Raw genomic sequence first — 16,512 nt, forward strand, 5'->3', positions numbered from 1 at the left:
CAGGGGTCAGGAACCTTTTTGGCTGAAAGAGCCATTTAGGCCAAATTTTTTCAAATGTATTTCTGTGAGAGCCATATAATATTTTTTAACACTCAATACAACTAAATGTCAAAATTTTTAAGTAAGACCAACATTTATAGAGTATATGTCACAAACCTGCATGGCAGCAGTAGTAGCGATCCCAAGATGCAGGTACCAGGAGAGCGAAGGGCAGGTAAGATGCTTTTAATATCATCAACAGAGGAGAATGAAGCAGTCTTGCATGTACAGTTCGAAACAATAGTCAATCTTCGAGCCCTGAGGAGCGCGCAAGACAAGCCTAAACAGAAACATGCTGATTGGCGGCAGGTGTGGACCGCCTGCCAATCAACAGCAGGTGAGGGGAAAAAAACACAGCGCTCAGTGGAACAAGCAGGAAATGGAAACAAAATAAGAGCACTGATGGGAAGTAAATACAAAACAAAGACGCACAAACAGAAATTACATTTTTAATAACATTGCTATTCGGAAGCTCACCGATGATAAATAAAATACTTCTTACCATTAATGCGACTTCTTGAACAGGTGCGGTAGAAAACGGATGGATGAATGAAAATACATGAGAATGTTTTATAATTTGAATTTTATTTTTAACACTGTGATTACCACCAGCTGAACTATTTTTTTACATTTCAGTTAAGCAATGTCAGCCAAGATTTATCTGAGAGCCAGATGCAGTCATCAAAAGAGCCACATCTGGCTCGAGAGCCATAGGTTCCCTACTCCTGGCCTGAGGGATCCAAGGTCACGGGCATTCAATGTTACGTCAGTGATTTTTATAGATTCCTTGAACCTTTTGAGTATATTACAGACCATAGATGGTGAAATCTCTAAATTCTTTACAATAGATCATTGAGAAATGTTGTTCTTAAACTGTTCGCCAATTTGCTCACGCATTTGTTCACAAAGTGGTGACCCTCGCCCCATCCTTGTTTGTGAATGACTGAGCATTTCATGGAAGCTGCTTTTATATCCAATCATGGCACCCACCTGTTCCCAATTAGCCTGTTCACCTGTGAGATGTTCCAAATAAGTGTTTGATGAGCCATCCTCAACTTTCTCAGTATTTTTTGCCACTTGTGCCAGCCTTTTTGAAACATGTTGCAGGCATCAAAATTCCAAATGAGCTAATATTTGCAAAAAATAACTAAGTTTACAAGTTGGAACGTTAAGTAACTGTCATGACGCAGAGTCAAACCAGCGTTTCCTCGGCGGCTGGAGCTGCGTGCGCCTCTGCTGACAGCGCGATCAGACACGCCCTCGCTCGTGCTGAGCGCAGCACGACCACGCAGCAACGAGCCTGCACTCAATCAAGAATCAACACACCTGGACTTAATGAAGGGGAGCACCATAAAGACCAGCAGACCCGAGGAACCTTTGCCAGAATGTCGCTAACCTTCCCGTAAGCATCACATCTCGCATTCCCTTCCCCGTGGTTTCCTCGCCTTTGCTTTGCTGGTTAATGTTCCTTTGTGTTTTCACAGTGACTCCCCTGTCTTCCGTGATCATGCCAAGTCACTCGATATTCATCCGGATTCCTGACTGCCCTACTCGATCCACGACCATCCCTGCTCGGACCCAGACCACGATGCCTCGCTCATGCCCACGACCTCTTGTCTGTCCACGAACTGCCTCCTAGCCTTGTCCCTCGTGATTCGACGAAAGAGTCAATCAACACTCACAGACAACAACCCTTGTTAACATATACATTACTAATATTACACATAGTCTACATTCATACACATAGTGTAGCATACACGCGCCACGTTTAAAATAAACCTTGAAAACCGCAGTTCTGCCCTGGTTGTCGCCTCCTTCCCTTCTCTGAACACAACAGTATCTTGTCTTTGCAGTCTATTCAATTGAATTTAGGTTAAAAAGGATTTGCAAATTATTGTATTCTGTTTTTATTTACGATGTACACAACATACAAAACTTCACTGGTTTAAAAGTTCTCCAAGATGACTTTGCTCCAATCCACAAAGCATTGAGCCCATAAAGGCATGTTGTCAATTCGGCTAAGATTCGACCAAACAGCGCCAACAAAAACCGAGCCAATGCAGTTCATGACCTTTATTAAGTTGAGCACAAATGTATCACTACATCTACTCAAGCACCAAACATATATGTGACTGTCAACATTTTTTCTCCCATCTTTTGGTCCTTTACAAACACAAACTGATTAACCTACAAATGATTTCTTTCTCCCGGCAACATATTTATTGATAAATGGTGGTAATATGGCAACATATATACAAAAGCTTTGGCTGTGATTAATACTGGAGTGTCAGGTGGCTTTGATTTTTGTTTTGTCTTGTAGTTTTGTACTAAGAATGTAAATCTTGCTTGTAAATGAGTGGCATGCATAAAAAAAAAAAAAAAATTCTCCATAAGCAATTTCACGTGATCTTGAAAAATTTTCTTTCAATATTTAAGTAGTCAATGCATTTGGCTCTACACAGTAGGGTGCAGTAACTCCTGTAGTTGGCACAGGGTGTCCTTCAGGGCCACACCCAATTTTTCCGCATTCGTCTCCTCGCAGCAGTTGAAGGCGGTTATGGAAAAGTGGACGTGGTCTGACTGTGGGTTGTAACATACGGCGTAACCGTCAGGAACTAGGGGTCCAAAACACATCACACTGTCTGTACTCGCAGGCACCTAAAACGGAAAAAGGAAAAAAAAATAGATTAACTAAATATAAGTACAAGTGAAGGGAAAAGATGGTAAGGGACAATGCTATGACTGCAAATGCACAAAAACATGGTCCAAAAAATTAGGGGTCAGAAATATCGAAAATCCATCCTTTATATACAAAAACTGCTTGTGTCCTTCTATTGCTGCTCAATAGAGAGTGTGCTGACATACTGCATGTGTGTATGGTATGCCAGCTGCAAGGCGGCAGAGAGAAACACACTTCACAGGGTCATAAAAAGTGCCATGAAGATCACTGGCTGTTCTCTCCCCTCCCGAGATGAACTGTACAGTGCCAGTTGCCTCAAAAAGGCCCAAAACATCATAAGGGACCCATCTCACCCAGATTTAAGAACACTTTTTACCCGAGAGCAATAGTGTCGCTTAACATGTGACTGCGCATGTGAGTTGTGTGCTTGGTATTTTTATGTATTTTATGTACTTTTATATACAAACCCCGTTTCCATATGAGTTGGGAAATTGTGTTGGATGTAAATATAAATGGAATACAATGATTTGCAAATCATTTTCAACCCATATACAGTTGAATATGCTACAAAGACAACATATTTGATGTTCAAACTGACAAACATTTTTTTTTTCTGCAAACAATCATTAACTTTAGAATTTGATGCCAGCAACACGTGACAAAGAAGTTGGGAAAGGTGACAATAAATAATGATAAACATGAGAAATTCTCATCAAACACTTATTTGGAACATCCCACAGGTGTGCAGGCTAATTGGGAACAGGTGGGTGCCATGATTGGGTATAAAAACAGCTTCCCAAAAAATGCTCAGTCTTTCACAAGAAAGGATGGGGCGAGGTACACCCCTTTGTCCACAACTGCGTGAGCAAATAGTCAAACAGTTTAAGAACGTTTCTCAAAGTGAAATTGCAAAAAATTGAGGGATTTCAACATCTACGCTCCATAATATGATCAAAAGGTTCAGAGAATCTGGAGAAATCACTCCACATAAGCAGCATGGCCGGAGACCAACATTGAATGACCGTGACCTTCGATCCCTTGGACGGCACTGTATCAAAAACCGACATCAAATTCTAAAGGATATCACCACATGGGCTCAAAAACATTTCAGAAAACCAATGTCACTAAATACTGTTCGTTGCTACATCTGTAAGTGCAAGTTAAAGCTCTACTATGCAAAGCGAAAGCCATTTATCAACAACACCCAGAAATGCCACCAGCTTCGCTGGGCCTCAGCTCATCTAAGATGGACTGATGCAAAGTGGAAAAGTGTTCTGTGGTCTGACGAGTCCACATTAAAAATTTTGGGGGGAAACTGTAGACGTTGTGTCCTCCGGATCAAAGAGGAAAAGAACCCCCCGGATTGTTCTAGGCGCAAAGATGAAAAGCCAGCATGTGTGATGGTACGGGGGGTGCATTAGTGGCCAAGGCATGAGTAACTTACACATCTGTAAAAGCACCATTAATGCTGAAAGGTACATACACGTTTTGGAGCAATATATGTTGCCGTCCAAGCAACGTTATCATGGACGCCCCTGCTTATTTCAGCAAGAAAATGCCAAACTACGTGTTACAACAGTGTGGCTTCGTTGTAAAAGAGTGCGGGTACTGACTGGCTTGCCTGCAGTCCAAACCTGTCTCCCATCGAAAATGTGTGGCGCATTACGAAGCGTAAAATACGGCAGCGGAGATCCCGCACTGTTGAACGACTGAAGCTCTACATAAAACAAGAATGGGAAAGAATTCCACTTTCAAAGCTCCAACAATTAGTTTCCTCAGTTCCCAAACGTTTATCGAGTGTTGTTAAAAGAAAAGGTGATGTGACACAGTGGTGAACATGCCCTTTCCCAACTACTTTGGCACGTGTTGCAGCCATGAAATTCTGAGTTAATTATTCTTTGCAAAAAAAAAAAAATCATTTATGAGTTTGAACATCAAATATCTTGTCTTTGTTGCATATTCAACTGAATATGGGTTGAAAATGATTTGCAAATCATTGTATTCCGTTTATCTTTACATCTAATGCAATTTCCCAACTCATATGGAAACAGGGTTTGTATTTGTCATTTGTTCTTATGTTTTTATGTGATATTATGAATTTGCACTAAATTAGTTTTTGCTTTCAATTTCGTTGTACAATGTACAATGACAATAAAGACATATTCTATTCTATTATTTTGATCCTTTATACCTGCATTATCCTTTCGTGGAACAATTTCTCTTGTGGATCAATAAAGTTTGTCTAAGTCTAAGACTAAATAAGTTAAACATGAATAGATTGGAACGTGTTTATGTCCTTTTAGAATACTTTGGGTTCTTCTGTTTTCATATTTTGGAACTACAAGTACAAATGCTAAAAATGATAGCAAACTTCAGAAAGCAATTTTGTTGGAAATTGCGCGTGAATGCTGAAAAGCCGAAGCCAAACTGAAATGCTAACTGGTAGCATGCTAGCCAGATAGAATCCCATAAAAAAAAAAAAAAAAAAATTGACCAATATGGGCATACCTGCAAAATGAGTTACAAAAGCCTGAATGTAATGTTAGAATGCTAAAGTTACATGCTAACAGTTAGTATGCATCAAGATACCAAAATATATGACTCCAAAATTAGCCAAAAAAGATAGCACGGTCATTTTAACATGCTCACATTACCGTGTATAGACTTGTAAAAATAGCTAACATGCTAACGGTATAGTGTCAACAGTAAGCATGCTTCAAGTATCAAAATATATGACTTTGAAGTGCACACTTGCGAAAATAGCCCATAAAACCTAACATGCTAATGTTAGCATGCTAACAGTAAGCATTCATCAAGTACCAAAATATATGACTCTAAGGTGTAGATCTGTAAAACTAGCCAACAAGATAGCATACTAGTGTTAACATATTTATATGCTAGGATTATTGTGCATATAATTGCAAAAATAGCGTAACATTATCATGCTAACATTAAGCATGTGTCAAGAACCAAAATATACAACGCTGAGTTGTATACCAATAAAATTAGTCCAATAAAAATCACACTAATGTGAACATTCTTACATGATACCATGAATTAATTAATGTGGACCCCGAAATAAACAAGTTGAAAAACTTATTCGGGTGTTACCATTTAAATAAAGAAATGATAAATGGGTTGTACTTCTATAGCGCTTTTCTACCTTCAAGGTATTCAAAGCGCTTTGACACTACTTCCACATTTACCCATTCACACACTCATGGAGGGAGCTGCCATGCAAGGCGCTAACCAGCACCCATCAGGAGCAAGGGTGAAGTGTGTTGCTCAGGACACAACGGACGTGACGAGGTTGGTACTAGGTGGGGATTGAACCAGGGACCCTCGGGTTGCGCACGGCCACTCTACCACTGCGCCACGCCGTCCCGATTTAGGGGTCAATTGTACAGAATATGTACTGAACTGTGCAATCTACTAATATAATTATCAATCAATCAATCAATCAATCAATGCTCACGTGCGTCATGCGACAAATACCAAAATACATTATATGACCCTGAGGTGCATACTTTCAAAAATAGCTAACATACAGTCATCATACTAACTGCAAGGATATGTCAAGTAACACAATACATTCCTCTGAGGTGTATACCTGTAAAATTAGCCAAAAAAGATAGCATGCTAATGTTAACATTCTTTCGTTAACATGCATCAAGTACCAGAATATACGATCCTAAAGTCTATACATGTAAAAAATATCTAAAAAAAGTTAACATGTTAACAGTAAGCATGTGTCAAGTACCAACAAATTTGACTGTGTATACTTGCAAATATAGCGAAGCTAACATGCTAAATGTAAGCATGCATCAAGTACCAAAATACAGTACATGACCTTGAGGTGTATACCTGCAAAATTTGCCAAAAAATCCAGCATGCTAACAGTTAGCATGCGTCAAGTACCAAAATATTTGAAACTGAGATGTATAACTGCAAAATTAGCTAAGGAAGCTAACCTGCAAACGTTATAATGCAAACAGTAAGCATGCGTCAAGTGCCAAATACGTATACATGACTCTGAAGTGTATACCTGTAAAATTAGCCAAAAAAGGTAGCATGCTAATGTTACCATGCTTTCGTTAACATGCATCAAGTACCAGAATATATGACCCTGAGGTTTATACTTGTAAAAAATATCCAAAAAAAGTTAACATGTTAACGTTATCATGTTAACAGTAAGCATGTGTCAAGTACCAAAATATTTGACTCTTAGGTGTATACATGCAAATACAGGTAAGCAAACATGCTAAAAGTAAGCATTGATCAAGTACCACAATATGACTTTGAGGTGGATACCTGCAAAATTAGCCAAAAAAGCAAGCATGCTAACTATACATGTCCGATAATATCGGACTGCCGATATTATTGGCCGATAAATGCTTTAAAATGTAATATTGGAAATTATCTGTATCAGTTTCAAAAAGTAAAATTTATGACTTTTAAAACGCCGCAGCACAAGGTGGTACACGGACGTAGGGAGAAGCACAGAGCTCCAATAAACCTTAAAGGCACTGCCTTTGCATGCCGGCCAAGTCACATAACATTTACGGCGTTTCACACACACACAAGTCAATGCAATGCATACTTGGTCAACAGCCATACAGGTCACACTGAGGGTGGCCGTAAAAACAACTTCAACAATGTTACAAATATGCGCCACACTGTGAACCTACACCAAACAAGAATGACAAACACATTTCGGGAGAACATCCGCACCGTAACACAACATAAACACAACAGAAGAAATACCCAGAACCCCTTGCAGCACTAACTCTTCCGGGACGCTACAATATACACCCCGCACCCCACCTCAACCTTCTCATGCTCTCTCAGGGAGAGCATGTCCCAAATTCCAAGCTGCTGTTTTGAGGCATGTTAAAAAAATAATGCCCTTTGTGACTTCAATAATAAATATGGCAGTGTCATGTTGGCATTTTTTTCCATAACTTGAGTTGATTTATTTTGGAAAACCTTGTAACATTGTTTAATGCATCCAGCAGGGTAATGTGTTAATTCCACGACTGTATATATCGGTATCGTTTGATATCGGAATCGCTAATTAAGAGTTGGACAATATCGGAATATCGGATATCGGCAAAAAAGCCGTTATCGGACATCTCTAATGGTAATGTTAACATGCTAACAGTTAGCATGCGTCAAGTACCAAAATATCTGAAACTGAGATGTGCAAAAATAGCTAAGGCAGCTAACCTGCCGACGTTATAGTGCAAACAGTAAGCACATGTCAGGTACCAAATTACATTGGAAATGAGAAAAATATAAGTCTTGGAAATGTGGACATTTTGTGGGTAAAAAAACTATTTACATGAGTGTCAAATGAGCTGAACATTTTGAAAGTGAAATTGGGGATAAGAAGGCTGAGGAAAAATAGGGCAGAACCATAATTAGAATACTATATGTGTCAAATGTGAATAAGCATTCCCACAATTACAGACATAATACCCAAGCTTCCATCACCAACAGCTCCTGTCAAATCTGCAGGTGCCAAGGAAGCAAAGTTTATATCTGATAGACATAAACAAAAGTAAAAAAAGGGAAGCTTCACCAATTGAAAACATATTAATGGACCGGCATGATTCAGATGAGCACAGTTAGATACAACTTCCTGTTGGGTCATGGGAATGGAAAAAATATATAATAGGGGTGTTCCGAGCATTCTAAAAAAATTAATTACATAATTAATTATTGAGGAGCAGCACGGTGTGAGAGGGGTTAGTGCATGTGCCTCACAATACGAAGGTCCTGAGTAGTCGTTAGTTCAATAAATCGAACTGTGTGGAGTTTGCATGTTCTCCCCGTGACTGCGTGGGTTCTCTCCGGGTACTCCGGCTTCCTCCCACCTCCAAAAACATGCACCTGGGGATAGGTTGATTGGCAGGACTAAATTGGCCCTAGTGTGTGAATGTGAGTGTGAATGTTGTCTGTCTGTCTGTGTTGGCCCTGTGATGAGGTGGGGACTTGTGCAGGGTGTACACCGCCTTCCGCCTGATTCTAGCTGAGATAGCCTTCAGCAACCCCAAAGAGGGACAAGCGGTAGAAAATGGATAGATTGATGGATTATTATTGAGACAAATTATTTAATTTTACACTCATTTGATTTGTCCCCTACAGCAGTGGTTCTCAAATGGGGTTACGCGTACCCCTGGGGGTACTTGAAGGTATGCCAAGGGGTACGTGAGATTTTTTTTTTTAAATTCTAAAAATAGCAACAATTCAAAAATCCTTTATATATATTTATTTATTGAATAATACTTCAACAAAATATGAATGTACGTTCATGAACTGTAAAAAATAAATGCAACAATGCAATATTCAGTGTTGACAACTAGATTTTTTGTGGACATGTTCCATAAATATTGATGTTAAAGATTTCTTTTTTTGTGAAAAAATGTTTAAAATTAAGTTCATGAATCCAGATGGATCTCTATAACAATCCCCAAAAAGGGCACTTGATGATTACTTCTATGTGTAGAAACCTTTATTGAATTAATTAATTGAATCACTTGTTTATTTTTCAACAAGTTTTTAGTTATTTTTATATATTTTTTTCCAAATAGTTCAAGAACGACCACTACAAATGAGCGATATTTTGCACGGTTATACAATTTAATAAGACATAGTGCTGTATTTTACTTCTTTATCTCTTTTTTTCAACCAAAAATGCGTTGCTCTGATTAGGGGGTACTTGAATTGAAAAAATGTTCACAGGGGGTACATCACTGAAAAAAGGTCGAAAACCACTGCCCTTCAAAACACTTTAGCATGCTAGCACGCTAACAATAAAGTGCTAACTTTTTTTTGCAAATGTTATGCTTTTTTTGTCTAATTCCGCAGCCATACACCTTAGCGATATAACTTGGTATTTGAAACATGCTAACTGTATGCATGTTTACGTTATCATGCTAACACTAACTTGCTAGCTTTTTGAGCTAATTTTGCAACCGTTTGCCCTACAGTCATGTAACTTGGTATGTGACACTTGTTAACTGTTAGCGTGCTAACAATAGCATGCTAACATTAACGTGGTAATTTTTTTTTAGCTAATTTTACACTTTTTTCTTAATTCCCCAGTTTTACACCTTAGGGTCATTTAACTTGGTATGTGACACAAGGTAACTATTAGCATGCTAATGTTAACTTGCTAACATGTTAACATTAGCATGCTAGCTTTTTTAGCTAATTTTGCTACCGTTTGCCCAACAGTCATGTAACTTGGTATGTGACACTTGTTAACTGTTAGCATGCTAACAATAGCATGCTAACATTAAAGTGGTAAATTTTTTAGCTAATTTTAAACTTTTTTCTTAATTCCATAGCCATACACCTTAGGGTCATATAACTTGGCATGTGACACAAGGTAGCTATTAGCATGCTAACGTTAACTTGCTAACCTTTTGAGCTAGTTTTGCAACCGTTTACACCAGAGTCATATAACTTGGCATGTGACATTTGTTAACTGTTACCATGCAAACGATAGTATGCTGGCAAGCTAACAAAAGCATACTAAGTTTTTCATGTAATTTTACACTTTGTTCTTTATTTTTGTAGCCATACATCTTTAGAGTCATATAACTTGGTATATGAAACATGCTTACTGTTATCATGCTAACGTTTGCACACATGCTAATCCCTTGGGGATCAATTAAGTTTGTCTGACCCCAATCAATGTGTTATTCCAAAAACTTGGCATATATTGACCTTCATTGGATTGCTCTGAGCATCTTTACTGTACAAAATGTATTCAAGTGACCCCCGTATACTTAAATGTTTTAAGTGGACACCCCTATGCAATATAGAGAAAAGACACAGAGAAACACACCTGGCCGGTTCGGAGTTTCCAGTGTGTTGCCAGACCATAGGCAGTATCCATGAAGATCTTGGGGACGCTCCATCCCTCTTCGATGGCCTGCAGCTTCAGGCCCAGAAGGTGGCGGTCTATACCATGTCCTTTAAGAACCTGCACAGAGCAGGAAGCATATATATGTGAATAGAAACTCTATTAGAATTTCTATTTATAGTATTTTTTTAAATATATTCACACACCTGGGAAGTCAAAGCTGAGTATGCTTCAACGGCTTCTCTGAACAGCTGGACTTTGGCTTCGCGCTTCACACAATAAATCAACGATGTTCGTTAGTTGCAGTGCAGAGTTTTCCTTTGAATAAACCTGACAGTCTCTCACCGACGCAGATGGATCGACGAAGGCAAGGATGAATCGAAGAGTCTGGCTGGTGGGCGAGCGGATGTACTCGGTCCTTCCTTTTCGAAACATCCTCTGAGATGCAATGTCGCACGTGGGACACACCTCGTTGTGAACTCTACAAAAAAATAAGATCAATTCTATCTTTCAGCCCCCAAAAAATCGGACTGCGTGTAAAGTAACTAAAAAAGGGAACACTAAAATAACACATCTTAGATCTGAAATAATGAAATATTATTGAATTTCCCCAAGGTATCAATAAAGCACTTTCTATTCTATTTTATTCTATTGTATTATCAAACATTGTTCATTACATAGATGAATGTGCTGACAACAAAATTACACAAAAAATATCAAGGGAAACAAAATGTATTAACCCATGGAGATCTGAATTTGGAGTCACACAATATTAAAGTGGAAAAACCCACTACAGTCAATCAGTGTTGCTTCCTAAGTGAACAGTTTGCTTTGGATTTTACAGAAATGGGATTGACTTGGAGTTAAATTGTGTTGTGTAAAGGCGAACTGCACTTTTTTATAATGTTCACAATCTTTATGAGACAAGAACACGTCTTTTCCGGAAAGGTGTTAAACAAAGTATTGAGCAAATGCTGTCAATACTTACAGTCACGATCAAAAGTTTACATACACTTGTAAAGAACATAATGTCATGGCTGTCTTGAGTTTCCAATAATTTCTACAACTCTTATTTACAAATTATTAGAAAAAGCTCAATTTTTGTTTAATCTGACATCACATGGACAAAGATAAGACCCTCTGAAGGAAGGTTCTGTGGTCAGATGAAACAAAAATGAAGCTGTTTGGCCACAATACCCAGCAATATGTTTGGAGGAGAAAAGGTGAGGCCTTTAATCCCAGTAACACCATCCCTACCGTCAAGCATGGCGGTGGTAGTATTATGCTCTGGGCCTGTTTTGCTGCCAATGGAACTGGTGCTTTACAGAGAGTAAATGGGAAAATTAAAGAGGAGGATTACCTCCAAATTCTTCAGTACAACCTAAAATCATCAGCCCGGAGGTTGGGTTTTGGGCGCAGTTGGTTGTTCCAACAGGACAATGACCCCAAACACATGTGAAAAGTGGTAAAGGAAATGCTAGAATTAAGGTTTTAGAATGGCCTTCCCAAAGTCCTGACTTAAACGTGTGGACAATGAAGAAGAAAAAAGTCAATGTCAGAAAACCAACAAATTTAGCTGAACTGCACCAATTTTGTCAAGAGGAGTGGTCAAGAATTCAACCAGAAGCTTGCCAGAAGCTTGTGGGTGGCTACCAAAAGCGCCTTATTGCAGTGAAACTTGCCAAGGGACATATAACCAAATATTAACATTGCTGTATGTATACTTTTGACCCAACAGATTTGGTCACATTTTCAGTAGACCCATAATAAATTCATAAAAGAACCAAACTTCATGTAGGTTTTTTGTGACTAACAAGTAAGTATGTGTTCCAATCACTCTATCACAAAAAATAAGAGTTGTACAAATTATTGGAAACTCAAGACAGCCATGACATTATGTTCTTTACACGTGTATGTAAACTTTTGATTGCGACTGTATATACATGTGTATTTGTAACAAGTTTGCTAAAAACAAAAAAAACCTTTGCATGTTATTTTGGGGTATTGTGAGTATAATTTTGAGGACAAAAATATTTTATTCCATTTAGGAATAAGACTGTAACGTAACAAAATGTGGGAAAAGAGAAGCGCTGTGAATACTTTCCGGATGCACTGTATAAACATAATGTACATACAGTGTCTCACAAAAGTAAGTACATCCGTCATATTTCAGTAACTAATTGTATGATAGCACTATACCGTATCTTTTCAAAGTACTACAGAAATTAAACTTGGATATATTTAAGAGTAGTCTGTATAGGGCTGGGCGATATGGCCTTTTTTTAATATCTCTATATTTTTAGGCCATATCGCGATACACGATATACATATCCATATTTTGCCTTGGCCTTGAATGAACGCTTGATACATATAATCACAGCAGTATGATGATTCTATGTGTCAACATTAAAACATTCTTGTTCATACTGCATTAATATATGCTCATTTGAAACGTTCATGCAGAGAGGGAAATCACAACTAAGTCAATTGACAAAAACTGTATTTATTAAAGTTATTAAGCAGTGGCACAAACGTTCATGTCATTTACAAAACAGAAAGTGCAAGATGGTCAGAGACATTTTAAGTGTCAAATAAAAATGAGCTGCATAATAGGAAATCATATAGTGTTCAACCTTCGCTATGTGGTGGGTTACTACGGACGTTATTAAATTCTGTTGACTTTTTTTTCATATGGTGTTGATCTGGAAATGTTTGCTTCGGCATTTTGATGGTGTGAGCGTGCGGCACCGAACGGAGATGTTGACATGCGGAGTAAGCACTCTTCATTCTTCAGCAGGTGACTTTTCAAATGATGCTACATATTAGCAGTAATGCTACTTTTTTAAGCAATGCTTTTGTCCCACACTTGACATATGATATAGTTGTCTGTTTGACATATTCCCATTTAAAGCCAAACCACCGCCAGAAGATGGACCTACTGCTGTTTTTCTTGGGGAATGAATTCTTCCTTCATTCGCACCTTCTTTCTCTCGTATTACCACTCGCACGGCTCTGCTAGCATCACAGCTAACTTTACCCATGCTGCTACCGCTCTGCTCCGCGAGGGCGTGTACGTATGTGACGTATGGCGTGACATTATGTGACATACGTAAGAATGTGCGCTTGCTGTCTGTGAAAAGGTGAGACAGGAAAGCGTGAAAACAGCCTGTAATGTAATGCCTGCAGCTAAGAGCAAATGGGTGAGAACTTATACTCGAATATCACGATATTGTCATTTTCTATATCGCACAGGGACAAACCCGCGATATATCGTGTATATTGATATATCGCCCAGCCCTAAGTCTGTACAACAGTATGAATTAACTATCACACGATTATCTTGGTATCCACTTGGTCAGCCAACCAGATATTTAGAGAATAATGAATGCGTATTAACAGTAGATGCATGCTGCTTTCCAATCTGTAGTCTGACTACTGTAAATTATACCTCCGTTTAATTTCTGTACACACCTGATAAGGAGTATAGCATTGTCCTTTGAAAGTTAAAGTGGTTGCTGAGATGCACTGTATATTTGAGCTGACCTTACCAGTGGAAATTGATTATTCTCCAATGGTATATACATATGCTACTCCCAATGTCGGCGTGGCGACATTGGGACGGCGTGGCGCAGTGGAAGGGTGGCCGTGCGCAACCCGAGCGTCCCTGGTTCAATTCCCACCTAGTACCAACCTCGTCACGTCCGTTGTGTCCTGAGCAAGACACTTCACCCTTGCTCCTGATGGGTGCTGGTTGGCGCCTAGCATGGCAGCTCCCTCCATCAGTGTGTGAATGTGTGTGTGAATGGGTAAATGTGGAAGTAGTGTCAAAGCGCTTTGAGTACCTTGAAGGTAGAAAAGCGCTATACAAGTACAACCCATTTAATGTCATAAACAATTAAAGGCCTACTAAAATTATATTTTCTTATTTAAATGGGGATAGCAGGTCCATTCTATGTGTTATACTTGATCATTTCGCGATATTGCCATATTTTTGCTGAAATGATTTAGTAGAGAACATCGATGATAAAGTTCGTAACTTTTGATCGCTAATAAAAAAGCCCAGCCTTTATTGGAAGATGTGCGCGTGACGTCACTGGTTGTAGGGCTCCTCACATCCATCCATCCATCCATTTTCTATTGCTTGTTCCCTTTTGGAGTCGCGGGGGGCGCTGGCGCCTATCTCAGCTACAATCAGGCGGAAGGCGGGGTACACTCTGGACAAGTCGCCACCTCATCGCAGGGCTCCTCACATCCTCACATTGTTTATAATGTGAGCCTCCAGCAGCAAAAGCTATTCGGACCGAGAAAGCGACAATTTCCCTATTAATTTGAGCGACGATGAAAGATTGGTGGATGAGGAAATTTAAAAGTGACGGACTAGAAAAAAAAAGTAAAAAAAAAAAAAGGCGATTGCATTGGGAGCGATTCAGATGTTTTTAGACACATTTACTAGGATAATTCTGGGAAATCCCTCATCTTTCTATTGTGTTGCTATTGTTTTAGTGAGTTAAATAGTACCTGATAGTCGGAGGGGTGTGGCCACGGGTGTCTTGACGCCAGTCTCTGAGGGAATTAGTCACAGCAGCTGCAGCACGACAGAAGCTCCGCTGATCTCCGGTAAGAGGCGACTTATTTCCACAATTTTCTCACCGAAAACTGCCGGTCGACATGTAGTCGGGATCCATGTTCACTTGACCGGTCTGATCCATAGTAAAGCTTCACCTCCGGGAATTTTAAACAAGGAAACACCGTGTGGTTGTGTGGCTAAAGGCTAAAGCTTCCCACCTCCATCTTTCTACTTTGACTTCTCCATTATTATTTGAACAAATTTCAAAAGATTCAGCAAAACAGATGTCCAGAATACTGTGTAATTGTGCGATGAAAGACGACTTTTAGCCGCAAGTGGTGCTGCGCTAATATGTCCCCTCCAACCCGAGACATCACGCGTCATCATATGTGTCATCATTTTCAACAAGAAACTCTGCGGGAAATTTAAAATTGCAATTTAGTAAACTAAAAAGGCCGTATTGGCATGTGTTGCAATGTTAATATTTCGTCATTGATATATAAACTATTAGACTGCGTGGTCGGTAGTAGTGGGTTTCAGTAGGCCTTTAAAGGATGCCCTGTGGTGTTTGTTATTTGTACAACATGATATTTCTCTGCAATTAACAATACAGGTGGCTTTTTGTGTATACAAACCGAAATGAAGTGCAACATTCTAACACAAGTGTTCTGACCTGTAGTAGGCTAGCTGAAGGGCCACCTGGATGAAGGAGTTTGGACTCAGGTTTTGCTGCTTGGGAAGATCTTTGCCAAACCTCTTGAAGTTAAACACGTTGACATCCAGGTCATTAATCAGTCTGTAACAACATCATAGTCTGTCATGCAGGAGAAACAAGCTTTCAAGTTAATAACTGACCTTAACATTTACATGACAAGGTAAATTCATTAACACATCATCGGCAGCCATTTTCATTTTAAAACTGCCACACCATATTCGGCATTGGTATTAAATCTAGGAATCTTAGTGCACGATTAAATTATTAATAAATTATTTATGCATCTTTAATTTTTACTAAAGTCAAATGATTTTTCTTCACACTTTTTGAGATGTGATCAATGCCAAGGAAAATATATTGTGTGTCTGTTTTTATTCATTTATTTAAAAAAATCTAATTTAATTTGTATGATATATTTCAGAGTGTTTATGTATAAGTACTTTTGGAGCACATTCAACAGTACTGTGATAATAATGACTGCGATAATTTTATTCACAATAATTTTCATATCGTTACATCCCTAATGCAAGTCCAGGCTTCTCTCCTCCTGCCTGTGTTTTTGTTTTGTGTGTGTCTGTGCTACATCTCCATTTTAAAAGTGTCTGTAATACTTTATTTAACATAATTAAATAATCGAT

General features: G+C 38.9%; 1 protein-coding gene across 2 annotated transcripts in view; it reads right to left on the reverse strand.

The window, feature by feature from the left end:
* Positions 1-605: 605 nt before the first annotated feature.
* cratb (carnitine O-acetyltransferase b) overlaps positions 606-16,512 on the reverse strand; it is a 47,029-nt gene continuing 31,122 nt past the window's right edge. For both annotated transcript variants that reach the window (XM_061882101.1, XM_061882103.1), the window contains exons 11-15: positions 15,833-15,955; positions 10,938-11,073; positions 10,799-10,861; positions 10,575-10,712; positions 606-2,697 (exon numbers count right to left, since the gene is read on the reverse strand). In XM_061882101.1, coding sequence (XP_061738085.1) covers positions 2,494-2,697; positions 10,575-10,712; positions 10,799-10,861; positions 10,938-11,073; positions 15,833-15,955 — 664 coding nt within the window. In that variant the 3' untranslated portion in view covers positions 606-2,493. The remainder of the gene's footprint in view (positions 2,698-10,574; positions 10,713-10,798; positions 10,862-10,937; positions 11,074-15,832; positions 15,956-16,512) is intronic.

The sequence above is a fragment of the Nerophis ophidion genome, linkage group LG21, assembly GCF_033978795.1.
Source record: "Nerophis ophidion isolate RoL-2023_Sa linkage group LG21, RoL_Noph_v1.0, whole genome shotgun sequence".
Classification (NCBI taxonomy): domain Eukaryota; kingdom Metazoa; phylum Chordata; class Actinopteri; order Syngnathiformes; family Syngnathidae; genus Nerophis; species Nerophis ophidion.